This window comes from Bipolaris maydis, assembly GCF_028858645.1.
Source record: "Bipolaris maydis strain C4 unplaced genomic scaffold PSV08scaffold_4, whole genome shotgun sequence".
NCBI classification, from domain to species: Eukaryota; Fungi; Ascomycota; class Dothideomycetes; order Pleosporales; family Pleosporaceae; genus Bipolaris; species Bipolaris maydis.
In genome coordinates, this window is record NW_027093860.1 from 206,568 (window position 1) to 232,405 (window position 25,838).

The 25,838-nt window shown below is 52.4% G+C and overlaps 10 protein-coding genes across 10 annotated transcripts; 7 read left to right on the forward strand and 3 right to left on the reverse strand.

The window, feature by feature from the left end:
• Positions 1-242: 242 nt before the first annotated feature.
• On the forward strand, positions 243-1,571 carry PSV08DRAFT_280418 (Alpha/Beta hydrolase protein). Its single transcript, XM_014219186.1, has one exon. It carries the CDS (start codon positions 468-470, stop codon positions 1,434-1,436), a length of 969 nt encoding a protein of 322 aa, XP_014074661.1. The 5' UTR covers positions 243-467; the 3' UTR covers positions 1,437-1,571.
• Positions 1,572-1,890: 319 nt separating this feature from the next.
• PSV08DRAFT_387062 (uncharacterized protein) lies at positions 1,891-2,865 on the forward strand (the record flags this gene model as incomplete). The annotated part of the gene is made up of 1 exon (XM_066093467.1): positions 1,891-2,865. The coding sequence occupies one exon, from the start codon at positions 1,891-1,893 to the stop codon at positions 2,863-2,865; it is 975 nt and encodes a 324-aa protein (XP_065949388.1).
• A 239-nt stretch (positions 2,866-3,104) lies between these two features.
• On the reverse strand, positions 3,105-5,393 carry PSV08DRAFT_400239 (uncharacterized protein). Its single transcript, XM_066093588.1, has 5 exons — positions 5,273-5,393; positions 5,028-5,221; positions 4,243-4,978; positions 3,600-4,194; positions 3,105-3,545 (listed from the first exon to the last, which is right to left on the reverse strand). Exons 1-5 carry the CDS (start codon positions 5,335-5,337, stop codon positions 3,393-3,395), a joined length of 1,743 nt encoding a protein of 580 aa, XP_065949389.1. The 5' UTR covers positions 5,338-5,393; the 3' UTR covers positions 3,105-3,392.
• Positions 5,394-5,533: 140 nt separating this feature from the next.
• PSV08DRAFT_280449 (uncharacterized protein) lies at positions 5,534-6,914 on the forward strand. The gene is made up of 3 exons (XM_014219184.2): positions 5,534-5,551; positions 5,832-6,524; positions 6,572-6,914. Exons 2-3 carry the CDS (start codon positions 5,919-5,921, stop codon positions 6,761-6,763), a joined length of 798 nt encoding a protein of 265 aa, XP_014074659.1. The 5' UTR covers positions 5,534-5,551; positions 5,832-5,918; the 3' UTR covers positions 6,764-6,914.
• Positions 6,915-8,211: 1,297 nt separating this feature from the next.
• PSV08DRAFT_198328 (UTP--glucose-1-phosphate uridylyltransferase-domain-containing protein) lies at positions 8,212-10,668 on the forward strand. Its single transcript, XM_014219183.2, has 3 exons — positions 8,212-8,382; positions 8,801-8,896; positions 9,068-10,668. The coding sequence occupies exons 1-3, from the start codon at positions 8,281-8,283 to the stop codon at positions 10,433-10,435; spliced, it is 1,566 nt and encodes a 521-aa protein (XP_014074658.1). The 5' UTR covers positions 8,212-8,280; the 3' UTR covers positions 10,436-10,668.
• A 554-nt stretch (positions 10,669-11,222) lies between these two features.
• PSV08DRAFT_198332 (uncharacterized protein) lies at positions 11,223-19,813 on the forward strand (the record flags this gene model as incomplete). The annotated part of the gene is made up of 6 exons (XM_066092014.1): positions 11,223-11,384; positions 11,456-12,966; positions 14,651-17,535; positions 17,655-17,795; positions 17,844-17,989; positions 18,039-19,813. 6 exons carry the CDS (start codon positions 11,223-11,225, stop codon positions 19,314-19,316), a joined length of 6,123 nt encoding a protein of 2,040 aa, XP_065949390.1. The 3' UTR covers positions 19,317-19,813.
• Positions 19,814-19,964: 151 nt separating this feature from the next.
• PSV08DRAFT_175443 (uncharacterized protein) lies at positions 19,965-21,291 on the forward strand (the record flags this gene model as incomplete). Its single annotated transcript, XM_066091873.1, has 2 exons — positions 19,965-20,138; positions 20,215-21,291. 2 exons carry the CDS (start codon positions 19,965-19,967, stop codon positions 21,289-21,291), a joined length of 1,251 nt encoding a protein of 416 aa, XP_065949391.1.
• Positions 21,292-21,645: 354 nt separating this feature from the next.
• PSV08DRAFT_408377 (uncharacterized protein) lies at positions 21,646-22,899 on the reverse strand (the record flags this gene model as incomplete). The annotated part of the gene is made up of 2 exons (XM_014219179.1): positions 21,646-22,565; positions 22,848-22,899. 2 exons carry the CDS (start codon positions 22,897-22,899, stop codon positions 21,646-21,648), a joined length of 972 nt encoding a protein of 323 aa, XP_014074654.1.
• A 777-nt stretch (positions 22,900-23,676) lies between these two features.
• On the forward strand, positions 23,677-24,741 carry PSV08DRAFT_280500 (uncharacterized protein). The gene is made up of 2 exons (XM_066092552.1): positions 23,677-23,941; positions 24,074-24,741. The coding sequence occupies exons 1-2, from the start codon at positions 23,738-23,740 to the stop codon at positions 24,662-24,664; spliced, it is 795 nt and encodes a 264-aa protein (XP_065949392.1). The 5' UTR covers positions 23,677-23,737; the 3' UTR covers positions 24,665-24,741.
• A 354-nt stretch (positions 24,742-25,095) lies between these two features.
• On the reverse strand, positions 25,096-25,747 carry PSV08DRAFT_280506 (uncharacterized protein; the record flags this gene model as incomplete). Its single annotated transcript, XM_066092553.1, has 1 exon — positions 25,096-25,747. A coding segment is annotated over one exon (426 nt), but the record flags the coding sequence as incomplete, so codon positions are not given.
• Between the last annotated feature and the right edge of the window lie 91 nt (positions 25,748-25,838).

A 25,838-nucleotide genomic window follows, 5' to 3' on the forward strand; every position in this document is an offset into this window, starting at 1 on the left:
CTCCAACACGCGTCGCAAGCATAGAGTTTAGTCTGACCGGGCCACGAAACCAAAATTACTGGCCCGATTCCGTCAGCCATCATTCCACAGGGACAGACACACACGAGAGTCTAAAAATGTACACTGCACGTACCCCTCCGTGAGAGCATGGCCCCTGTCCCCTCGTCTAGACCGTGTGAAGCCCTCTTGGCCGTATACATACATACATACATGGCAGTTCGCACCGGGACAGTTTTCGTGATAAGCAACTTGTGTGCCAACACCCATACGTACAATGTTGAATGAAGCTTCGACTTGGCACTCCCTGGAGCCGCAAGTGGGGCTCCACCTAACCATGACGGAACGGAGACCCATGCGTACTATCGTCATAACCTCCGAAACATACTATACCCCTCCGTCGTTCTTCCCCGCCAAATACAACCCACTCCCATAGTCTATCGCTCCTGTTCCCAACAACACGCGTGCCAATGTCTTCTCGGCCCACCTCCGAGCCTCTCCAGACTTATGAGGTCTCGGATTTCACCTTCCACAATGCCTCCACACTACCCAAGCTCAAACTAGCCTACAAGGTGCTCAATCCACACAACTCCAAGATTGCAGTCGTCCACACCTGTTTCAAAGGCCGCCTCAACACCACCCAAACTTATGCACATGGCGCCTTGAAGAATCACAAGATTATCCTCATTGCCCTCCTTGGCAATGGCGAATCCTCTAGTCCTTCCAACACTCCAAACTTTCCCTCCCAAATTGAATACATGGACTGCATCAATGCCCAATATCTTCTTCTGACCGAGGAGCTCGGCATCAAAGACGTTGATGCAATGCTGGGCTTCTCCATGGGCGGCCAGATCACCTACCATTGGCTGGTTTCACATCCCGACTTTATCAAGAATGCAGTCATCATCTGCTCCTCGGCCAAGACAAGCAGACACAACTACCAATTTCTCGAAGGCCCAAAGGCTGCCCTGGAGCATGCCGCCAGCCCGGCAAGAGGCATCAGAGCCTTTGGGAAAGCCTACTCGGCCTGGCTAACAAGTGCAGAATGGTTCGACAAGGAATGCTACAAGGAAATGGGCTTCCAGCAACTGCGCGACTGGGACGATGTCACAAATATCCAAGGCTACGAAGGCTGGGCTGCCGACGATCTGCTGGCCCTGCTGGGCATGTGGCAACGGGGTGATATTTCTCGCTGCACCAAAGGTGGGAATTTCGAGGATGCACTCAAGAGCATCAAAGCAAAAGTTCTCCTCATGCCCTGCGAAATGGATCAATATTTCAGGCCCTACGTAAGCCACAGGGAGGTCGAGAGCCTGCAAAACGGTCTTGTCGAGGTCATTCCTAGCATCTGGGGTCATATTGCGGGTGGTGGAGCCAATAAAAAGGACACTGAGTGGATGGATCACAGGATGAAACTCTTCTTGCGTGGTCTGGCGTAGGGGCCATGACAGGCTTGATTGTTTCATCCCATGTAGTAAGCACAGCACGTGATCTCAATGTCATGTCGTGCTGCACGAAATCAATCAAGATGACAGTTTTCGAGAAGAAAGACAATCAAGAGTTAAGCTTTTGCCAAGCAGTGCACGCAAGAGAAGAAGACGTTTACCAACACACACCGTTGCCGTGGAGCTAATCCCCATGGCTGCAAGTCGTTTCGCTTTTGCTTTTCAGCCAATCAACTAACGGCCTCATCGATATGTTATCGCCAAGCTCTTACACTCAACGCCTCATCCCTACCCTCTTTGAGTGGCCTACACTTTAAACCCACAAAACCTTACTCTGTGACTCCCATTTATATAGAAAGAAGAAGCCACTTCAAACTTTTGTCGCGTAATCGTACCCAATACACACCCTTCAAAAAGAAACAAGGAGAAAAAAATATCCAACGCCATCATGTCTTACCAAACACCACCAGCCTATTCCCCTATGTCTTTTTCTTCTTCTTCATCTCCTTCATCCTCAGACACAAGTGCAGGGACGAGCGCGCCACGAACCAAGCGCGCCCGCGTATCTGCAGAACACACACTAAACCGAGTGCGAGAAAACCAACGACGACATCGGGCCCGTCAACGCGACCACGTCGCTTCACTGGAACGCAAGCTGGCCGAGACGGAGAGACTACTAGTAGAGGCAAGAGCGGAAATCGCCATACTCAGACAACAAGCCGCGCAAAGAGACGAATACAATGGTGGAAACATGGAAAGCGGAGTATTAGGAAGAGATATCATCTCCATCACGCCACCACTGACATCAACATCACCTCAAAACCAGACGGCACTATTTCTCATCCCGGCACAAGACGACAGCAACAACAACAACAGTAGCAGCAACAGTAATCCAGCCTCTCAGGACGACGCCATCTACCCAGACATGTCCCAACTCCCAGACCTATCCTTCTTCACCGACACCACCACACCCACGACCATGACGACAGACTCGACTTACTTCCTCTCCCCCCTGCCCACCAACCTCTCCCTCTCCCTCTCCCTCTCCCTCGCCAACTCCAGCCCCAGCCCCAACACCTCCCCTCCCCTCTCCCTCCCCTCCCACCCCGCAACCGCCAGTGGCCCCCCACCCTGCTGCTCCGACCCCCCAGCCCTCCTCTCCCCCCCTTCACCCTCATCCTCCCCCTCAGACCCCGAATGCACAACCTGCAAGACGCGGCCCCCGCCCTCCCCCACCGAAAGCACCACCCTCTGCGCACAAGCCTTCGTCCTCATTCGCCAGCAAAACTTTCGTAACCTCGATCCCCACTCCATTCGCATCTGGTTGGCCCAGGGCTTGCGTCGCGCTCAGAGGGAGGGCGAGGGCTGCAGGGTCGAAAATGGCGCCTTGTTGCGCTTGCTCGATTTTATTAGTGGCGTCTAACATGGAAATTCAAATAATGACAAAACAAGTTTACCAAAGAAAATTCAAATGCTTTTATTTTCTTTTTTTTTTCACTCCCCTTGTTCTTGACCCGCAAGGGGGGGGGGGAGGGGGGGAGGGTTGATCAAAGTTTGCGGTTATGGAAAAACGTGGATTCACACTTTGGCATACATGCCACGGTACGATACAAGTATGAAGAAGATGGGGCCAAGATAAGAGAAGAAGAAGAAGAAGAAGGGAAAGAAGCGGTCTCATGGTTGTTCAACTTTTTGTTGTTTCATTACCCGTAATCGCTATGCAGACAAGAAGAAGAAAAGAAGAGAATTAAGGAAAAAAAAGAAGAGGACAAGATTCATATAAATATACAAATCTTTAGGCTTGAGTCGAAACATTAGGCATTTCAATCGGCCGTTGAAACCATCCCCTCACATGTTACCATCTAAGATCCTGTTCATGGAGGAAAAAAAAAAAGAACACCCATATCATGGTACAAAAAGATATAGACCATTTTTTCTTTCTTTCTTTCTTTACCGTCCCATGCGAATCACGCCCGCATGCACAAGCTTCTGGATCTTGGACCGAATCTCGGGATTCTTCAAGTGCTCTTGCAGCGCCGCAGGATCTTCCTTTGCTTGTTGCAAGATGGCTTGCATAATCGGGTCTTGCAGGATACCAACAATCTACCGTTTTGTTAGTAAAAAGTAACAACAGTCTCAGCTTGACTCAAAACTCACCTCTGGATCTCGCTGGATACGCTCCATAGTCTCCTGCTCAGTCTCACCCTCACGGGCAGCATACTGTGCCTGCAATGCCTTGGCTTCTTGTTGTTGAATCTCCCGCGTATGCTTGCCCTCCTTGTCGTGCTCCATGGCTTCAGTGCACGTGTTAACGCACTTGTTGTACTCGCGCATGGTAAAGTATGCTTGGGCCTTGCGCAGGTATGCTCGGATAAAATCAGGGTCGCGCTTGATGGCCTCGTCGCAGTCTTGAATGGCTGATGGGAACTCGAGCAACTTGATGAAGCAGGCGGCGCGGTTAGAATATCCTCTTGGGTCATCAGGCGCACGCTTGATCATCTCCGTGTACGCTTCAACCGCACCGGGCCAGTCCGACTCTTTGAATTTGGCATTGCCAAGTTCGCGTGCCTTCTCAGCCTCCTCCGGGTTAATGTACGACTCCTTCTCTGCCTTGATCTTGGCCTTTTCGGCAGCACGAAGCTTGGCAAGTACCTCGGGTGTACGGTGCTCAGTCTGCGCCTTTTGGTAGTAGAGGATTGCGTTGCTGAGGTCGCCCATTCTCTCGTAAGCGGTACCAATACGTGCAAATGCCCTGAAAAGCGTTAGACACAACCATGTGACTTGTTGGCGAAACACTTACTTTGCAATGATCTTAAAGTCTGCGAGGATTTCTCGACCATACTCAACAGCCTCTTGACAGGCCTTGATGCAGGACTCGTAATCCCCCTTTTCAAAATAGGCTGCTCCCAGATTGGTCTTGTATGTGATGTCCTTGTGGGTTTCCCATGCCTTGTTGTAGTTTTCAATGGCCTCGTCAAACTGTCGCTTCTTGTAGAACTCTGTGCCCTTCTTCTTCAGTTCATCAGCTTCGGCCTTGGCCTGCTTAGCAGCTTTTTCTTCCTCAGTCTCTTCGACGGGTTCGGGTTCGGGTTCGGGCTCAGGCTCCTTCTTCGGCTGCTCAGGTGCTGGGCGCGCATCGGGCATCTCGACATCTTCCTCTACCCTTGCTTCTTGACCACCTGCACCACCTGCACCACCGGCTTCTGGTGGTTGACCAAAAGACATGTCAATACCTAGCAGCACGCTCATGACCTGCAGGAACCGAGGATCTTGCATAAACTGGCCTGCCATGTTGGGGTTCTTTTGCAGCATCTGAAGCTTGCCCATGAATTCTGGATCAGCGAGCAGAGACGCAGTCTTTGGGTTGGCTGCCAGCTTTGCGATCATGTTTGGATCGTTGAACATACCACCAAGTCCTGCGCCGTCGGCACTGGCCTCGGCGTCGATTGCACGTTTTACGGCTTCCAGACCCGACTTGGCTTGGGCGTTGTTGGGATCGAGCTTGAGTGCCTGGTCAAAGGCGTCTGATGCACCAACTATTTGCTGTCAGTAGTGAATTCTCCCATGTTCACAAATTTCACATGCCTAAATCACCCTCGCCGTGTAGCGCAGTTCCTTTTCGCCCCCAGCCCTTTGACCAGTCGGGCTTGATCTCTGTAACTTTGTTTGCATCTTCAAGTGCCTTTTTCCAGTCTTTCAGAGATGCATATGCGCCCGATCGGTTCGAATAGAGGACGTGATTTGTAGGGTCGAGCTCGATGGCCTGTGAGAACTTCTCGCTATACCTTGTTAGTAAATGGTAGGCTTCGCCATGTTTGCGGGGAACTTACATGGACTCCGCGAACTTCTTCTCGGCGAAGAGCTTGTTGCCCTCTGCTTTTAGTGCATCCGCCATGTTGTTGATGTGAAAAGATAGCTGTTCCTGCACAGAAATTACGAATTACTTGTCGTGTATAGCCTCTGAGGGAGCAGCTTTGAATTATTGTAGTTTGATGTGTAGCTAGAATGTTCGATTGCGGAGCTCGGGAAAGACGTCCGTGCTTCTTGAGCGCTCAAAGGGCGTCCGTCATAACCCCACCATCCAGCCTGACGTGACATCTCTCCAGCTTGTAAGTGACACCAACATCTCTCAGCCCTTTTCACGCATGTTTGTGCCGCAATCAGCGTTGTTTCAATGATATCATCGATTGACAAGAAGTAATCGACAAGGTGTTCGAGTTGGTGTTGAACTTGATTGGCGCTGTGGCTTGCTGAGCAATACCTTGCGATGCCGTTTGGATCAGCGATATTTGGAGGGCACATGCGTAGTTGTTATGAAATTCTCAAGCAATTACTTTCTTGCTGAGCATGAAAGACCTCTGTGCAGCTATGACTAACATAATGACCAAGCCTTTCTTCTGATCTTATCCTCAGACGCCACAGGAGGCGCGATCAAAGCTCTTGCTTCGCCCGAGGATCTGGTGTAACCCCCAAGTCATGGCTCAAATAGTGCGGCAGGCGCAATGGGAGGCGCAGCTTATTCAAAGTGGACACTACGACAAGATTATGGTTCAGAACCTGGAAGTCGTCGTCAATGCCGGTAAAGACGTCTGGGGTCGTGAGAAAAAGCAAAGGGCCTTTATCAGTGTCATTCTTACTCTTGGCAAGCAATTCACTTCAGCTTCTTCCACCGACTCCGTCGACGATAGCACCGTCCACTATGGTATACTCAGCAAAGCTATCCAAGCAAGGTTCGGAAACGATACACCGGCTTGGACGAGCACATCTGCGCTTTCAGCTGCAATCTCACAGTGTGTGCGCGATGTCGCAGGTTCAACTGAAATATACGCCATCGAAACGAACGTGTGCTACCAAAAGGGGAGTATGCTCGGCGAAGGGGCAGGCCACACGACTTCTTGTATTGAAAAGTCGGGAACACGCTCGAGTGTACTTTATTTGCGCAACGTCCGCATTCCTTGCCTAATTGGTGTCAATGCGAATGAGAGACTGCAAAAGCAGCCCGTGGACGTTAATATCTGGATAGATGGAATCGCTGACTCTCGCGTCGACGACTATCCACAGCTGGAGAGCCTATTGTTTGAGGTGAGTGTGTTCAGCTTCAGCACTGGACGCTAACTGACCAGCCACAGCTGATCTCAGGGTCCTCATTCCAGACGATTGAGAGCCTACTAGCGTGGCTTGTCGAAGAGCTTAGACAGAAGTTCTTCACGCAAGATGTGGATCAGGGCGCATGGATCAAGCTGCGAGTTGGCAAGCCCCACGCCGTACCTTTTGCCGACGCGCCAGCTGTGGAGATTACGCGACCAGTGCGTTCGGATTGAGGCGAGAACATGTTTGACAGAACATGGAATGTGGTTGGTAATAGCGAACCAGAACATGGCTGTGACCATAGAGGCGGGTGCAGATATTGGCGAGACGCAAGCCACGGGAAGAAATCAAAACGTGTGTTCCTGAATCGAGTAGTATACTCTGTGGATAAGCTCCGCTAGCGTGTCCGGCGGCGATTTGGTCCCCACCCAATATCTAGCCCCCTGTCTTACACGGCGTGAGGGCTTGTAGAGTTTGGATAGTCCTCGGTCTGGGTACAGTGTCGACTGGCGATGAGCTGGCAGGCTTACATCCATAAAGCTAACCGCCACGAGGGGTTGTTGTTGCTCGTAGTAGGACGGAAGGGGGCGTTGATCTAAACGTCTGTCAAGCAAGGGCATCGCTGCTGTAAGCCTACAATACACAACCTTAGTAGTAGATCCCCCACGTGTTTTAAGCGACAGCTGAACTCGGGACGGCGTTGAGTGTACATTGTGGCGCCAACCACAGTGGTACTCTACTTATTACTCTACCCCTGGAGTAGTGATACACATGCAAGCAGATATGCTCTCGGCGTAGAGCATGGCGCAAGCACAATGTCTCCCAAAGGCGACTGTGCAAGTACGTACATGGTGGCCAGACTGGGCAGGTAGCCGTCGACGAGGAAGCGGGTGTTCCAGGAATAGCAGGGCATTTGCCTCAATTTCGCGCGTTCGCCACAGGCCAGGAAAATTGGGACGTTGCCCGCATGCCGGGGAAGATTGTTGGGGAGCAATGGGAAAGGCGGTCGCGCGGGCTACGTCAGGTTGGCTGCATGCCCCCCCTGCTAGCGCGGAGACCAGATGAGGGGCTTTTCAGTTTATCGACATAGCTCCCAGGGAAATTATTCAACAATTGTGCATCGTGAGGCTGAACAGATAGGCGGCCGCAAAGCTCATTCGATGGGTGCTCTTGACATTGACTCGGACAGACGGCCGGATAGCAGCCAGCAGCGCCGCGAACCGGGGCCGGTGGCAGCCAGAGCCACAAATGGGTGTGCTGAGACGTCGGTGAAGGGGGCGCCGAGGTGGGTACAGCAAGAGGGCGTGGTGGTGCTTTGCAGGCAGTGTACGCCTGGCAAAACAAACAATGGCAGCCTCTGTGCAGACAGCAGAGCAGGTCCAGCGTGGGAGCAACCCAATTGATAGCAGCAGACGAGGACACGAGGTACGGCGCGCTGGACATGTGGGCAGGATCCATTGGCGGCGTCGCCGTTGCCATGCAGAGATGCTACGCTCAAAACTGCCCTTCTTGTCTCCGGGCGGCAATAGTAGACTGCAGGTATAAAAAACCAGATGCACACCGTCTCTTCACTACTCGCCTTCTTCCCCCCCAAGCCTTTTCTTGCTACCAGGCAGAGCCCGTTCTCGCCTTGCCCCACGTCCAGCGCCAAGCTCGACCCGTTTGTCTATAAGGAGTCCAGCTCCCCAACAACAGCTGTCCCCGACACTCCTCTTCTGTTTCAAGTCTTTACCTTTTTCCCAACATCACAATGGCATCTCGCGCGATCCCTTCCCACCTGAAGCCCTCTGCTGCTGAGGGTGAGGGTGGCTTCTCCTCCCAGCGCCACCACGGCAAGTCACAGTCCCATGTGGTAAGTACACACGTCCGCTGTCGCTGTGCAGCCTGCCCGTCTTCCCCTTTGCTTTGCTGTTTTCTCTCTCTTCGCCATCGGCTCAACTGCTTTGGTTCCCCTCGGCTTCACCACTCTCAGTCTGTGCCGAGTGGACACCTCGTGCCTGGCGAGCCTGGGCCCGCGTGGACGTCTGTCTTTGGCGGCTTCCTGCTACTTTGTGCAGGGATGAGAACTCATTGGCAAGCCTTTCTCTCGAGCTGTCAGGCCATGTTGTGAGAGCGGCAGTTGCAGCTCTCCGGAACCATCTGCCCCGCACCGCCTGCGTGTATACTCCGCGGCCTCGCAGTCGTGGTCTTACAACATTCACACCGCCAGCGATGCATTCTCCGCTTCCGCCATCTCAATTACCAATTACTGACGCAATTATTTTACCTAGGCATTCGAGAACACATCGACCAATGTCGCTGCCTCGCAAATGCGCAATGCGCTCAACAAGCTCGCCGATACCGTCACCGATCCCGCTGAGAAGAAGGTCAGTCTCAATTGCTCGATGGCCCTCTTCGATCCCCCACATGCTGCTCGCACCATACAATACACTCACTAGGGTCAATTGCCCATGGTTGTGAAAATGGTCATGATCATCCGCTGCGGACATCGAAGAGGGGCACTTGGTCGTATTGGCACAACATACTGACGGTCGCAGTACTTCGAGACGGAGATGGACAACTTCTTCGCGCTGTTCCGCCGGTACCTCAATGACAAGGCTAAGGGCACTGCCATTGACTGGAACCGCATCGCACCCCCAAAGGCGGAGCAGGTTGTCAACTACGATGACCTTGCCAACACCGAGGGTGTTGAATACCTGAACAAGCTCGCCGTCGTCAAGCTCAACGGTGGTCTCGGTACCTCGATGGGTTGCGTTGGCCCCAAGTCAGTCATTGAAGTCCGTGACGGCATGTCCTTCCTGGACCTGTCCGTTCGCCAGATTGAGTACCTCAACCGCACATACGACGTCAACGTGCCATTCGTGCTCATGAACTCGTTCAACACCGACACGGACACTGCTAGCATCATCAAGAAGTACGAGGGCCACAACATTGACATTCTCACATTCAACCAGTCGAGGTACCCCCGTATCCTCAAGGACTCGCTCCTCCCCGCTCCCAAGGAGTACAATTCAGACATCTCCAACTGGTACCCCCCAGGTCACGGTGACGTTTTTGAATCTCTGTACAACACAGGCATGATTGACAAGCTCACGGAGCGCGGTATCGAGTACATCTTCCTTTCCAATGCCGACAACCTGGGTGCCGTTGTCGACCTCCGCATCCTCCAGCACATGGTTGACTCCAAGGCCGAGTACATCATGGAGTTGACGGACAAGACCAAGGCTGACGTCAAGGGTGGTACTATCATCGATTACGAAGGCTCTGTCCGTCTGCTCGAAATTGCCCAGGTTCCCAAGGAGCACGTCAACGAGTTCAAGTCAATCAAGAAGTTCAAGTACTTCAACACCAACAACATCTGGATGAACCTCGCGGCCATCAAGCGTGTTGTCGAGGCCAACGAGCTTGCCATGGAAATCATCCCCAACGGCAAGTCGATCCCTGCTGACAAGAAGGGCGAGGCCGACATCTCGGTCCTCCAACTCGAGACGGCTGTCGGTGCTGCCATCAAGCACTTCAAGAACGCACATGGTGTCAACGTTCCCCGAAGGAGGTTCTTGCCTGTCAAGACATGCTCTGACCTCATGCTTGTCAAGTCTGATCTCTACACACTCCAGCACGGCCAGCTGGTGATTGACCCCAACCGCTTCGGTCCCGCCCCTCTGATCAAGCTTGGTAGCGACTTCAAGAAGGTTTCCAGCTTCCAAGCACGCATCCCATCGATCCCCAAGATTGTCGAGCTGGACCATCTCACCATCACTGGTCCGGTCAACCTTGGTCGTGGTGTTACCTTCAAGGGTACCGTCATCATTGTCGCTACTGAGGGCTCGACCATCGACATTCCCCCAGGTTCGATCCTTGAGAACGTGGTTGTTCAGGGTTCGCTCAGGCTGCTCGAGCACTAGAGCAAATTTGGGCCTCATGTTTTGTTTGCGCTTTTACATAGATTTTTGAGGAAGGAAGGAGTACTTTGGTAGTGACTGGTAACAAGGGATGGCAAGGCATTCTCACATTCCTAGACAGATAGGGCATATGTGGTAATCGGGGGCGTAACAGCCTGGCCCGTCCATGATTGACGCATCATGATAGTAGACATGCATTATTGGCGGGTAAAAAGAATATAATCGTCTTTCTCAAATTCGTCCTTGTTCAAGCTTGGCTGCTGCTGGTGGTCTGTCGGCGAGTAATGTGTATACCTATCCGCGCATGACGGCGGCATGGTGGAAACGGAAACGTCGGGCTGGGTCGCTAGCGGCCATGTGAGCCCGAGCGGGTGCCTGACTGCTACCTCAGACCTCACGCCAGCTCAGCCTTGCGGCCCTACCTATCAGCGGTGATGTCAGCCTGGTCACCAGCCACGCAGACAAGCCGCCAGCCCAACACATGCGGACCTTGGGAGCAGTTCTCGTGCGGCGCAGAGGCGCAGTCGACGCGCCATTGTGCCTGCTGATAGCGGCGATGGGTTTCTTTTGATATAAGCAGCAGGAGCAGTAGCAGCCTCCGGATGCCGTCACGTTCCATACTACATACTTACGCCTGCATTATTGCGTCGCACGACAGCGGGGTTCACCGACCGCACCACCTTGGATCAGCACCAGCTCCGAAGATTGAGCCGAGGCGCTACTACTACATACATACATGCGCGCATATGCTTGAAATCATTGATAACTGCTATTTCCACCTTTCTCCAGCATGGCCACGGAACCCGCGCAACAGGAAGAGCATGCCGCAAACACAGCAAATGCCACGGCGGCGCATCGCGAAGCATACGACTACTGGGGCTACCTTTTTCAAGAAGACAAATGTGGGACGCGCAAACTCGATGGTCTGCTCAGAGGCATTGCAGAGGTTATTGTGAGTACTATGAGGCGGCTCGCCGGTTCGACGCTGTTGGGACAAATGGTTACTGATGCATGTCATCGCAGAGCAACAAGTTTGAACCCAGCGACTCGCCTGATCTGACGCCGTCGCAAATCGCAGCTTGGTACCGCAGTGTTGGCGGCGACTATGATGTCCTGTTTACCGACACGCCGCCGTCTTCGATAGCATTCATCTACCGCTCGCTGGGCGCATACCACAGTTTGCAGCCCGCAGCAGACGACGATGGATACTCGAGCCCAACGATACCGGCCTTGAAGAAGCAAGGGTTTGTAACGTGGCAGACTATTCAGCTGTTGCTGGGACCAGAAGAGCACGTACCGTTTCTCCAAAGAGCCGTGGAATTGGACGACATACCGGACCCCGAGACGGGCAATCCTTTCCCCAAGATCCTTCCAAAAGAGTGCTTTCCAGACAAGCCCGACGATGCCATGGAGGCGTGGTATCACAATGTCGCAGCCAGGCTCAAGAAGGAGGCGGAAGAGGAGGCCAACGAAGGGAGTACCGACGAAGCGAGACTGCGTTCTTCTACCGAGTACGAGCCTTCTTCGGCGGACGAGAAGCATGGGGCGTTCCGGTACTTTGAAGATCCGCTCTACCGCAACGAGAGACCAAGGCCTACTTTTATGCGTCATGTCATGAAGCAGTCTGCCCGGCCTGTTGACGATCGCGACCGGGCCGTCACGTCACGGGTCAGGCACATGCTGAACCCGCTGAATCCATTTGCTAGTAGAAAGAAGACGATGCCAGGCCGGTACGAAAGCGACAGCTACTCAGATGAAGATGCGACACCTGTAGCGTCTGTACCTCAAGCAGCACCTAGATATCCTGCACACAAGCGCCCGCAGCCGCCGCGTCGCGAGTCTTCACTGTCGACAACTGAGTCGGAATCTGAGTCTGATGCGGATCAATCTCCTCGGCGCCGGACGCCAATACTGCGCACTCGCAGATCTCACGATGCGCCTGCAGCACAGCCGGGCTATTTTCCCGCTTACCACGAGGCGCGTCGATACTCCAACCAACACGAGACGGTTCGGGTTGAAGGACGAAGTTCTACAGCAACATCACCACAGCCGGTGTACCGGCCGACTACGTCGCCGCTGTTTGCGACGCAGGTTGCTCATGCACAGCAGGAAGCACGAAAGTACTATGAGCGCAGACCTGCCATGCCTCCACGCACGAGCTACCGACCTGTGCCTGCGCCACACAGCGGGGTGCGGTGGGGATCGCCGACGTTGCACCCTGTGCCGCCCTCTCGCGAAGGTGAGAGTGCATATGTGCGCGAGCGAGAACATCAATATCGTGAGCGAGAGGGGCACGATGGAGGCAGCAGCAGCGGGCGATCACACCGACGGCACTCTACAGACGTCGAGTATCCTCGAGAGCGCGATCGTGACAGTGACAGGAGACGAAGCCACGACCGGGCCAAAGACGAGTGGGATGACCGCGACTATGTACGATCATCAAGAAATGGGAGTCGGGATAGGGATAGGGACAGGGACAGGGACAGGGAACGAGACCGGGAGCGGGACAGAGGGCGGGATCCACGGATGCATAGGTATGTGTCTGGGGTACAAGAGGGAGCATCTGGGCGCAAGTTTCCTGTTCCCAGCGGGCCTGCTTACTAAATGCATGCGCAGTGTCAGAGGCCAGATTGTGCGGCTGCTCAAGGAGTTTTGAGGACATGGACACGATGTGGTGATGGTGATGATGGTGGGGGGGGTAGGTCGAAGAGGTTAGCAGGATACATAGTGGCGGTGGCTGACCAAAGTGTGGCTTGGATCTGGCTATGTGGACAATCTTGAGAAGGAGCGCGCATTCGTAACAAGGCGGTCTGCAACGTCTGCAATGTGTGTAGCATTCATGTGTTGGAACACGAGGTGGGCAAGCGCCAGTATGCGTGTGTATGCATGCAATACATCCATAGTTGGATGAGGGACAATGGTTGCACAATAAGCAACGACACACACACACATGGCGGCAGCACTTTGTTTTGTTGCAAAAAAACGTAGCAAATGATGGATGCAACTAAGGACTGGGGGGGAGGCAGAAGGCGGGGCTTGCTGTGTCCCGTCACTGGCGATTGCCCATTGGTGGAATGCGCAGAACGCGGCCAGAGGGGGGACGGGCTCTTCGTGTCCAAGAGTGACACGGGGGAGTCCGGGGGGGCGGAGGTGGAACTGAATTCAGGCCTGGCTGGCGGCACAACAGAAGCGGGTGGTGCGGCGGTTGTGTATGTAGTGTAGTAGCAGTAGTACTGTTAGTCCAGTCGTGGTAGCAGTAGTGTAAGTCAGTAGTGTAGAGAAGAGTGGGGGAGGCGGCGGGCAATTGGACTGGACCCTGGTCTGGCCGGGCGTGGCTGGGCGGGCGTGGTTGGCTGCAAGGCCGGGACAAGGGCAAGGCCAAAGGGCAAAGGAACGCGATGTGCGCCAAGCAGTCGCGTTCCCTAGCTGATAGCGTCATAGCCACTTGTTGGGCGCAGCTCCATCCATGCCCGCCTCGCACTACCGCTTCCCGGCCGATGCTGGACTATACACACCCACCGGTATCCATAGCCATATTAATCACGCCAGCAAATATTGGCGGTTTGCCCGAAGCCACGCCGGTGTCGTTGTCGGCGTCGTCGTCGTCGTCGTAGGCTCCTGCTCGGCTGGAGCTGAATCGCTGTCTGCAATTGGCAGTGTGGCAGTGCGTCCATTGAAGGAGCCACTGCCCTGCCGAGGAAGGCACGTCCGGATCGTCGTGGCCAGAGAGCTGCAATTACATACTACGCACACGACTCACTTTCACCACCTTCCCCTTGGTTTCAATTGCCCACCTTCGCCTCCACTGCTTGCCTCTTCACCCCTTCAACCCAGCCGTTCCTTGCTCGCAATCTCTTTTGTTTCCCTCGGCGATCGATCCACCGGCCAATAATCCCGGCTTGTAAAGTAAAAAGTCCAGTTTAGTGCTCATCCACTGCATGTACCGGCTGCAGCATCGCTAAAGCATAGCTGCCGCCGCCGCGTGTACCAACCAAGCTAATCGGCCCAAACAACAGGTTTCCGCTTGCACCGGCAGCAGTACCCTCACAGTCTCTCTCTCTCTCTGTGTGTGTGTGTCAGTCTCTTTCGCGCTTCCCTCTTTTTAACCTGCACTCGTCTCCTTGTCCGCCCAATTCCACCCGCCCCCATTGCACGCCCTGGTCCTCCTCTAGTTGCTGTCCAGCGCCAGCGGGTCGGGTCTCCGCTCCACACCCCCAGCATGGCTACCGCATCGCGGGAATCAGAGCTGAAGCAGCAAGGTGTCCTTGAAGCAGCAAAAGACCCCAACAGTTCTATTACCGCGCAACAGGCAGAGCAATCAATTGTCAACCAGGCGCAAGCCGCGGGCAGCGCCGCCTTTCAATTCGACCCTGATGCCAGTCCTGACCAGAAGCGGGCACAGGCAAGAGCCAAACTTCCACCTGGCTTCCACCGCGAGCACAAAGCTACCGCACTCGTATCAGACACCGACGGCGACGGTCCTTCCCAGTACGACCTGCCGACGCCCACCAAGGCTGGCGCAATCCAGACACCAGAAGGTACAAACGCAAACGGTCACGCGCCTGAGCAACTCGACGAAGATGCGCGGTGGGAGCGAGTTGGATGGGCCCCACGGTTTGGCATGCCAGGTTCGGAGAACAAGGACGAGGACGAGCCCTCTCTGGCAGACCATCAGACATGGCTTGAGGGCAAGCTCGAGGACAAGTTCTTTGGTGACTGGTACCACAATACCGGCATCATCATCTTTGCCTGTCTGAGCTCGTGGGTGGTGGGCATCCTCGGCGGCGGACTAGGCTGGATCATGATCTTCATGGCCGTCTGCGGGACCTACTACCGGACATCCATTCGCCGCGTGCGTCGCAACGCTCGAGACGACATCAATCGCGAAATGGCCAAGAACAAGCTGGAGACGGACAATGAGAGTCTTGAGTGGATCAACAGCTTTCTGGTAAAGTTCTGGCCCATTTATGCGCCCGTCTTGTGTGACACCATTGTTGGCACTGTCGACCAGGTCCTGTCTACTTCAACCCCGGCATTCCTCGATAGTCTGAAGATGACGACATTTGTGCTGGGAACGAAGCCTCCGCGATTGGAGCATGTCAAGACGTACCCAAAGACCCAGGACGATATTGTTCTTATGGACTGGAAGTTTAGCTTTACGCCAAACGACACAGCCGACCTTACCGCACGCCAGATCAAGAACAAGATTAACCCCAAGGTTGTGCTAGAAATCCGTGTCGGCAAAGGCCTTGTCAGCAAAGGTTTGGATGTCATCGTCGAGGACATGGCTTTTTCAGGTCTCATGCGCCTCAAATTCAAGTTGCAGCTACCCTTTCCCCACATTGAAAAAGTCGAAATGTCCTTTCTGGAACGCCCAACTATTGACTACGTTTGCAAGCCGTTGGGTGGTGAGACTTTTGGCTTCGACATCAACTTCATTCCAGGATTGGAGACGTTTATCATGGAGCAGATCCATGCTAATCTCGGCCCCATGATGTACGAACCCAATGTTTTCCCCATTGAAATCGCCAAGATGCTTGCCGGTAATCCCGTCGATCAGGCTATTGGTGTTTTGCAGATTCATTTCTACGGCGCACAAGGCCTAAAGAACCCCGATAAGTTCTCTGGCACTCCTGACCCCTACGCTACTGTTTCAATCAACAATCGCAATGTACTTGGACGCACTAAGACTGTGCATGAGAATGCTAACCCGAGATGGAATGAAACTGTCAACGTCATCATCACCTCGCTGAAAGACTCGCTTACCATCAACATCTTTGATTACAACGATATCCGAAAGGACAAGGAACTCGGTACCGCTACTTTCGTTCTGGAACAGCTCGAGGAGAATCCTGATCATGAGAATCTACAGCTTGAGGTCATGTCAGGTGGACGAGCCCGGGGTCTGGTTTCAGCAGACGTTCGCTTCTTCCCTGTTCTGGGAGAGACTACTCTTGAAGACGGCACCAAGCAGCCACCGCCAGAGTCACGGACTGGTATCTGCAAGTTTACAGTAGAGCAGGCCAAGGAACTCGATGGCAGCAAGAGCTTGATTGGACAACTGAGCCCGTATGCCGTCCTACTCCTCAACGGACATGAAATTCACAAATCACGCACCATGAAACGAACAAACCAACCCATCTGGCCAGACGCCACCAAGGAGATGCTCATTACCGATCGTAAGAAGGCGAAGCTTGGCCTTGTAATCAAAGATGAGCGCGAACTTGGAACTGATCTGATCCTTGGCACTTACCAAATCACCATTGATGACATGTTGGAGATGATGGCCAAGGGCCACGAATGGTACAACATTGCTGGTACCCAAAGTGGCCGTGTGAAGATGAAGCTCGATTGGAAGCCTGTCGCACTCAAGGGGGCCGTGTCATCGGGTGGCTATCTCACGCCTATTGGTGTCATGCGGCTGCACTTCCAAAGCGCTCGTGACCTGCGCAACCTCGAAGCGCTCGGCAAGTCTGATCCATACGTCCGCGTTTTGCTCTCCGGTATTGAAAAGGGCCGTACAGTCGTTTTCAAGAACAACCTCAACCCAGACTGGGACGAGGTCATATATGTGCCTGTACACACCTCCCGCGAGAAGCTTACGTTGGAGGTCATGGACGAGGAGAATCTTGGCAAAGACCGCACAATGGGACACATTGACCTCCTGGCTGGTGACTACATCAGGCAGGACGAGAACGGCGAATACCTTGAACACGAACAAAAGCAGCCTACTGCAGGGGCTTTGAGGGTGGCTGGACAAGCTCAATCCAGAGGCACATTAAACTACACCTGTTCATTCTACCCAACCTACCCAACTTGGGATCCTGAGGAAGACGAAGAAGAGGATGAAGAAGAAAAGAAGAAGGTTTCGGCCAATGGCTCTACAACGGATGACCCCAAGATCGGCGGCCACCAGCGTGTAATGTCTAATTCTTCTCTCGTAAGCAAAGCCGAGACTGTGGGCACAATCTCATCGCTCAAATCGAGCGAGAAGGACATGCTGAAGGAGCTTGAAAAGAATGAGCTGCAACAGGTCGATTCAATTCCCGAGAAGAAGAAGATTGAAAAGTTGAGGCTTACTGCAGACGAGTTGCAGAAATATGGTAGGTTGCATGACCACTGTGAGAATGCAGACTTGAGCTACTTGAGTTGGCGTCTCCAACTTCCAGCATCATGCGTTGTACTCTCAACCATTTGATCGACAGCCGCTGACATGTTGTAGAATCTGGTCTGCTTGTGTTCAAGCTCATCGAAGGCGAGTTTGCCAGGACTGGTGGTCATGTCGATGTCATTATGGATGACATGGCATATGCTAGTTATATCAGCACCAAGATCAGGAGCAACAAGATGACTTTCAATGACGGTATGGCGAGACATTGTATAATGCCATATGATTCTGACCAAGTTGCAGTTGGTGATACTATGATTCGAGAACTCGACTTTTCCAAGATTACTCTCCGTATCATGGAGCATAATGACAACGACAGTGAAGACCAGGATGACCATGTCATTGCCAAGTTGACTGGAAACACCATCGACACGCTGCGAAAAGCTTTGGTACGTCTGCAACGGTTAGTGTAGAAACGTCTGCTAACCACTCTTCAAGAACACACCCACTACTTTTACCCTGAAAGATAAGCACGGACGTGAAAACAGGATCACTGTGCTGCTCAAGTACATTCCCGTTAAGATGCGTCTTGATCCCAGCGAATCATTCAATAACCAGGGCACTCTCCGTGTAGACGTACTCGATGCGGCGGATCTGCCTGCAGCTGACCGCAATGGCTTCTCGGATCCTTACTGCAAATTTGTGCTCAACGACAAGGAAGTGTACAAGACCAAGACGCAGAAGAAGACGCTTCATCCTGCTTGGAATGAGTACTTTGAAGTTCCAGTGCGCAGCCGGACAGCAGCCGACTTTGTTGTTAACGTCTACGATTGGGACTTTGGTGACAAAGCCGACTTCCTTGGCAAAGCCTCTATCAACCTGGAGATTCTTGAGCCTTTCCAACAACAAGAAGTTACGCTCGCACTTGATGGAAAGTCTGGTGCCATTCGCCTGCGCATGCTATTCAAACCAGACTATGTCATGCGATCACGCCAGGGCTCAAGTACCTTCTCTGGCACTTTTGCTGTTCCAGGCAAGGTCATTGGTGCCCCTGTAAAGGGTGTCGGCAAGGGCGCTGCGTTTGTGGGCGGTAATGTCGTTCGTGCAGGAACCTTCCTCGGTCGTGGCTTCAAGCGCAGAAAGTCTCGTGGCGAAGCCCCAGAAGAAGAGCCCGATCGACCAGATACCGCTACAGACCGGCCATCGGCTGACACGCCCGTCATCTCGATCGAAGGTGAACCCAGCACACCCCCAAAGGATGGTTCGAACCACAACAGACATCGTAGCTGGGGCGCTCAAAGCTTCCACAGTCGCTTCGGCGACAACAATGGTGTCGGCAGCGCAGAGCAAGGCACGGCCAACATTACTGTCCTGAGCGCCGATGGCTTCGCTCCTAATACCAATCTTCGCGTACACATTCAACTTGGCAAGAAGGAAATCCACAAGACAGATCACATCAAGGCTCCCCAGGGCTCTGCGACATTCGACCCGTCCGAAGAATCCTTCAAAGCGCCCTGCACCGCCGATGCCTTTTTCAAAATCATCGTCAAGAACCACGCTAAATTTGGTCGTGATGAGGAGCTTGGTGAGGCTCAGTTCACAGTCTCTGATCAGGGCAGTGGCAGTGAACAGAATGTAGGTGTGGGCAAGGGTATGGTAACGCTTCGCACAAGTTTCCAGGCCAGCGATGCCACGAGCCAGCAGGGTAGCATTAGTCCGAGACCCAAGGGACGGGGTGGTCTGTTGAGGAGAGATCGTAGTACGACGCCTGCTTAGGAGGAACGGAGTCGTCGAGGAAGTCTGAAGCAGAGTCTGCGGCGTTTTAGTGGTGGTGGCGGCGGCGGCGGAGGAAAGGATATGGCAATAAAGGCTTCGGTGGAAAGAAGGGGTACAGTCTCGGCGTTGAAGGGTTGGATTAAGCAAGGTGAGCTAAGAAGGCGGGATACGGTGGTTTGATCTGGTCTGGTTCCTGGGAAAATTTCCTCTTCATCTTCATTTCCTCTTCCTAAGCAGACACGTTGGATTCCTATATTTTTTTTTCTCTTTTATTAGATCGTTTGTTTTCTTCGTCTCAAGAAAACTAGGATCTTGGTTAGCTGCTATGTAGAAGCTGCAGCAGGGCGTGATAATTAGTGTCAGTATGATGCACATAGTGGAGTGAAAGCGGATGGGAGCTGTACCGACGGCTGTACGCTAATGAGTGAATGAAGTGTTTGTTGTTGGTGAAAATGATTCTTGGCGAGCGTTTGCTATCTTGTTCACGGAAGCAGCAACCAAAACAAGGCCTACTCTCATCCTTCCACAAACTACTACTTATATCTTGACGCAGCCCCACACTACCTTTTCTCTAAAACCCCATCGCTTGTATTTCAACGCACAGTCACTTAGTCTACGGATTGTTACCTTGGTCTACGATTAGAAGATATGCCGCCACCAACTCGACGCAAAGAGCCCCAAGATCTCGATCTGGAGTGGGTTGCCCGCGAGCTTGTACCGTTTCTGGAATGGGCCTTTGGTGAGAAGTATGGGCGACCGCAGAGAACGAAAGCCTATTGGGTCGAGAAGGTGCTCTATGCGAGGTCCAGGATAGACAATGTGGTGAGTATACTGACATGGTTTTATGGTCCAGAGAGACTTGCATCTTGTCATCCATGTACTAACACCTATATTGCAGCCATACTACATAGACTTCCCCTCCACAATCGACACCCTTCGCCTTTACCTCGTCAACAAGGCCCATCTTACACCAAAGGAGCTGCTAGAATTTTCGAGCGTCGTCGTCCGGGGCGAAATGCTGTGCGTTCGCATGTTTGTCCGCCATGCTATCAATCATTGGACGTACGATCTGTACTCGCTGGGCACACACCAGAGTCCGTATTTTCAACGTCCGATAACGGCGCCAATGCCTAAGCATCCGCATATCAAACTTCCCGAGTCAGAATACGCAGCAGTGATGGAAGAACTGCTGAAACAGCTGGACAACTCCGGCACCAGCAGTGGAAGAGAAGGATGCAGCCGGGAAGGCTCTGTTCTCAGATATCGCAGTAATCTGTCCAGTGTCAGATACTCAAGTGATGGCTCAGATACATCTACAACGCAGTCCTCAGGTCCATCTGTGACGCAATCAGAGCCTATCTCCTTTTCCCTTGACTACTCAGATACATCTACTGAGGAGTCCTCACGTCCATCTGTAACGCAGTCAGAGCCCATCGTCCGGTACCGTCACGCTCTTGGTTCTCTACCAGAATCTCAAACATCGTCTACTACGCCGCAAGATTGGCAACATTATCCTTCGAGATCACAGCATGAATATCCTCAGTCTTATGGCCCATACCCCGGTCCTCACGGCATGCATGGGCCCAGTGTTTCTACGACAACGCAGACGAGTATTCCACAGTATCACCAACAATATCCACAGTACATACAGTGTCAAAACCTCAATCCGCCACGGCCCACCGATTGGTACTACCATTCATCGTGGATGGATCACACGATGCCGTATCATCCCCCCCGGACCAACTCTTTTCTACCAGAGATGGGCAACCCTTATGCCGCTCGCCCCCCGCCAACAGCAATGGCAAATCAGCCCATGACGCATGATTTTGTTCCTGGAAAAGAAAAATCTACTCTCGCTCATACGGCTGCGGATGCATACGTGCCACGTCCTGAGGCTAAAGAGTTCATCCCTAGTATGTTGTCTCGGGACAGGAATCGAATGCAATTACTGACACACTCCAGAAGCTGCGCGTAGATCCGGACTGCTTTAGAAACGTCACTCTTGGACTGAGTACTTTTGGGGTTTTAGTATGCTAGTATTTGTGGCGTTGTTTTTGTCGTTTCTTAGTGCACAGTTTTGTGTATCTCCCATCACATGAGCGTACTCTGTCTTGTTCATGACAGGTATAGAGACATACATCTCTCTGATTCCTATGCGTGTATGTAACATCAATTCAAAACAGTGCTCAATAACTCTTCATCGTATCCTGCCCATATTTGTTTCAAAACTACGCAAGTATTCTATCATGAACTTCATACCCCCATAAGCACAAACACCTTCAACGTGAATGCAAACCAAGATACAAGCCCAAAAATCCTACACAGCCGCCTACTCATTCTCCGCATTCCTCCCATCGGCATCGCTTTCATCGCTTGTAAAGTGACTCAGCGCCGAAACAAACGACGCAACGCTCGACTCGAGCCCAACCGACTCAGCATCCTCATTCTCCACCGCCCATGGGCGCGTACAACGACTCCACCACACCAACACCCCAACCACCATCTCCACGACATCCTCCAGCTTCTCCATCATAGCCTGCATCCCGACACTCTGCTTCCCGAAGATATATCGGCGTCTCGCGCGCACAAACCCATCTTTCATCATCCTCCTAACCTGCGGGTCGCCCTCCTTTGGCATTCTCTCCTGTTGCTGCTGCTTAAAACACCAGGTTGCCTGCCACCAAAAGAATTCCAGGCGCATGACTGAGTGCATTGTGCGCTGCAGCTCGTGGACCTCGATGTGGCGCGTCTGGTTGGGCATCAGCAGCATGAGATGGACGAAGAGCTTGTCGATGAGGTCGTTGGTGGATTGGATGGCGGCGTTGTACTGCGTCTTGTGGACTAGGACGCTGGGCGTGAAGTCCGGGTCCCATTGGAGGCGCGAGGGGAGCTGCAGGTGGTAGGTTTGGCGCAGCAGGTCCACGAGCGTGATGGCGGTCGCGAGGTTGACCGTGATGACGTCGTGTTTGTTGGTGCGCTCGTACGCCCGTTGCACGGCGGCAAGGTCTTGTTCGGACAATTGCTGTAGCTGGACTGCGGCTGTCCAGTCGGTTGCAGCCGGTTGGCGTGGTTCGAGCGAGCAGAGACAGGCTCCCTGGTCTACGTTTCTTCTCTCCTTGCTGCGCGTCACGCTGCGGCAGATGGGGCGCATGCAGTGTTGCGTGCAGTGGTCGAGTTTATAGGGTACCGTTCTGATATCTTCGTTCCATTCGTTCCACTTGTCCCACTCGGTCTCATCTTCTTCGTAAGCTGGGAAAGGTTCTGTTTGATCTGGTGGTGGGACTGGGCTAAATGAACATGGCGAAGGAAATCTAGCTCCGGGACTACATCTGGAGGGAAGCGAAGACTCTGGTGTGGAGGAGAAACTTTTGCCTGAATCGGTAGTGCTTGTGTTATTTGTCGTCTGGCTCGAGGATTCGCTCGTCATGCCCGTGCGCATCTTCTTTTTAGACGACTTGGATAATTTCCAGCGCTTTTTTGCGGAAAGTGTTGGAATGGTCTTGGGCGATATTACGTCCGTGTTCTTTGTACGTTTCGCCTTTTCGCGGTATGCGCGAAGCATGTTCATCAAGTTTCGAAACATGATGTGTCGAGTATATTATTTGGAGAACAGTTTCGTCATTAGAGTATCAAGATCAGTTTAGATGCTCACTTTATTACCGCTTGAAAATGAACATGGTGCCAATTCCATATACAACACTTGGTCTCAACGCGATCCGTGGTTGACAGACCATTACCCCTGCCCCCGAATGGAAAATAGCCAATGACATGTTGTGTCTCGCTAATTGTCATCAGTCACTGCAAAATATGGAGTTGCTTGATTGTGAGCTTTTGACTGAACTAAGGTCTGGCATGGTTAGTGTGAGCGGATTTTGTTTCATGGCTGGTTGCTCCCAGCTGTCCAAGTTAACGGAAAACAGTCGCTCACGTGCAGTACCTGAAGTGGACAATATGTTATGGTTCCCAGCGCGTACCTTGTTTCTCAGTTTCAATGTGTTACTCGATATCAAGAAGCTACCAGGTGTATATCTAACCCACGTAGAAACTCCAGTACTGAGTCCGTTTAGAGACTGAGGTATGATCTTTATTTATTTATTTATTTTGCATATTCCAGCGGGTGCTACAATAGAAGTGGTTTCTTTGCTGTCTACAATAGGGCTTTTGAGGGATTTCCCAGAGTTGAATTATGGTGCATACATATACTATCCTCTTACTATTTTAAGACCATTTGCTCGAAAAATCAAGCGACAATACTACTCGCTTCCATAAACATATCCATGCTCCCAATGACGTAACGCACTAGTGCCCCACCCCCACTACAGCCATTGGATCTCGACCACACATAAGGATCGTATCATCTGCCATGGCGGCATTTTAAAATTCCAAACCTACCTCTACGATATTGACTGCCAGTCTGTGAAATGGCGCTTCCACTCGGAGTCTTCCTTGGCGGCTGCGTCGTCGCGATTCCCGTCGTCACAGGCGTCGCGCAGGGCGTCGAGCATCAAAAGAAGCAAAACGAAGAAGCCGCGAATGAGTCGCGCATGTGGAAATTCAACTGTCTGGTGGCATGCGATGACCCCGATCCCATAGCAAAGGAGGAGGTGGACCACGGCATTCTGGTTGTGCGCCACGACAAAGTTTGGGTCGTGCCCAGGAACGATGATGACAAACCCATGTGGCCCGAGGGCGTGGATGGAGAGGGCAAAGAACCACTTCATGCATTTGCGGGCTTCTACATTGCATATCCGGATGAGGACCGCAATCCGCCAGAGCGAGGACTAGTGAGCACTATCAGTGATGATCCGCCCATGCTCAACTGGGTGTATTGTGATAAAAACACGTACGAGTTACGGTACTCGAATCGCACCGGTAGTATTATGCATCACATTGGTGTCTGGGACTGGTCAGAAGACGAGAGTCATCTCACTTTTGACGGCTGGGAAGGCTTCGTTGCTATTGACGAGTGGGATGGCGCTGATGAAGACCCTTCAACGCCTTGGGGGAGAGAAGGTCTGCGATGGGCCGTGTACTTTGACAAAGACGATAACGGTCTGAAAGGTCGGAGGAAAGGAAGAGACATGTTTGAAATTAGTCTGAAGAGGAGGATACAGAGTGCAGAAGAGCAGCTTAAGCAGAATGAGGCGGCGGAGAAGAAGATGCAAGTTAAGAGCAGGGGTGGGCTCAGTACATCGTTTGCTGCACCACAGAAGGAGCGAGATAAGGAGTGGGAAAAGAAGTTTGGTCAAAAGGCAAGAGAAGAGTTGGAGAGGAAGCTGGCGAGAGATCGAGAAGCAGGAGAGGGGCCACAGTGGGCAAGAGGTGATGTTGGGAAAGAAGTGGGTTGAATGGTGGCTTTTTTTCTTGGAAAGATACATCTGTCGGCGTTTATCCAATTTTGATCAAGGCCAGATTTTGTATTCGTACAATCGCGTGTCCTTTTTGATACCCTATGAGGACTCTTTTTGCGATTCATGATGCTCCTTGCAGATACATTCTGGAGATCCAAAGATGACCTGTGTCAGTAGCCAGGAGCTTTCTGAGATCATTATACAAAATCGCTAGTAGATGTAGTGGGGGCCATATATACAGACATCCACAAGATTAAATTTCAGGAATGGAAGACACATTAAGCCGGATATCATGGAATGTCCTCTAAAGACCAAGCATCAAACAAAACAAACATTCCGGAGGGGTGAACAAAATGCTCCAATACCAAGGCCCCCAATGTTTCACCAAACCTAACATGGTCTTACTCAGAGAAGTATCATTGAATTTTCCAAAAGAAGTTAACCTTGTTTATAATGTAAATCCTTGATTAAGTCACAAATGAGTCTTCAAAGAACCTCGCTGAATAAAACACAAACAAACTAAGCCCATAACATGAAAACAAATCCCTAAAATCACATATGCCATTCCCAAACTAAGTTCCTTCACGCAGGAGGCTTCCTCGTCTCAAGCTTCCTAGGCGCCCTCTTCGCGGCAGGAGGAGCCGGTGCTTTAGCAGTAGTACCGTTGGTATTAGCGGCATTGGGAGTCTGCTGATTCAGTTTCCTTGGCTTCCTCCTTGCCTTTGCCGTCGAAGTGGTGGAATTGCTTTCTTGGCCGTCGTTGAACGAGACACGCTTCGTCTGAGTGAGTCGAGACGGGTTTGCTGTTTGAGATTTCGGGGGAGAAGATTTAGTCGGGGTACTTGTTGTGGGTTTTTTGGAGGATTGTTGAGTTCTTGGTGATTGCTTTTGCTGAGTGGGTTGAGAATTGGTGTTGGAAGTCGATTGCTGGGGTTGTGATGCCGATTGGGGGTTCGCTGGCCCTCTTGTTGTGGGTGGTCTTTGGGAACAAGGCTTCGCGGGCTTAGGTTCTTCTTGGGGGGTAGCATTGGACGACGCGGCCTGCTGGTTTGATTGCTTTGATGGCTGCCTGCTCGGGGGGTTTGGCCGCTGGTTTTGAACTTGGGAAGGCTGCTGACTCTTTTGCTGTGTCGGCTGTTGGTTCTGAACTGGAGCTTGTGGGTTTGGCTTC

Coding starts and splice junctions, on each gene's coding strand:
- PSV08DRAFT_280418 (XM_014219186.1), top strand. CDS start 468: ATGTCTTCTCGGCCCACCTCCGAGCCTCTCCAGACTTATGAGGTCTCG.
- PSV08DRAFT_280449 (XM_014219184.2), top strand. CDS start 5,919: ATGGCTCAAATAGTGCGGCAGGCGCAATGGGAGGCGCAGCTTATTCAA. Junction 6,525..6,571: donor TGGAGAGCCTATTGTTTGAG/GTGAGTGTGTTC, acceptor GACCAGCCACAG/CTGATCTCAGGGTCCTCATT.
- PSV08DRAFT_280500 (XM_066092552.1), top strand. CDS start 23,738: ATGGCGCTTCCACTCGGAGTCTTCCTTGGCGGCTGCGTCGTCGCGATT. Junction 23,942..24,073: donor TGGACCACGGCATTCTGGTT/GTGCGCCACGAC, acceptor TATCCGGATGAG/GACCGCAATCCGCCAGAGCG.
- PSV08DRAFT_198328 (XM_014219183.2), top strand. CDS start 8,281: ATGGCATCTCGCGCGATCCCTTCCCACCTGAAGCCCTCTGCTGCTGAG. Junction 8,383..8,800: donor GCAAGTCACAGTCCCATGTG/GTAAGTACACAC, acceptor TATTTTACCTAG/GCATTCGAGAACACATCGAC. Junction 8,897..9,067: donor CCGATCCCGCTGAGAAGAAG/GTCAGTCTCAAT, acceptor TGACGGTCGCAG/TACTTCGAGACGGAGATGGA.
- PSV08DRAFT_400239 (XM_066093588.1), bottom strand. CDS start 5,337: ATGGCGGATGCACTAAAAGCAGAGGGCAACAAGCTCTTCGCCGAGAAG. Junction 5,222..5,272: donor AAGAAGTTCGCGGAGTCCAT/GTAAGTTCCCCG, acceptor AACAAGGTATAG/CGAGAAGTTCTCACAGGCCA. Junction 4,979..5,027: donor ACACGGCGAGGGTGATTTAG/GCATGTGAAATT, acceptor GACAGCAAATAG/TTGGTGCATCAGACGCCTTT.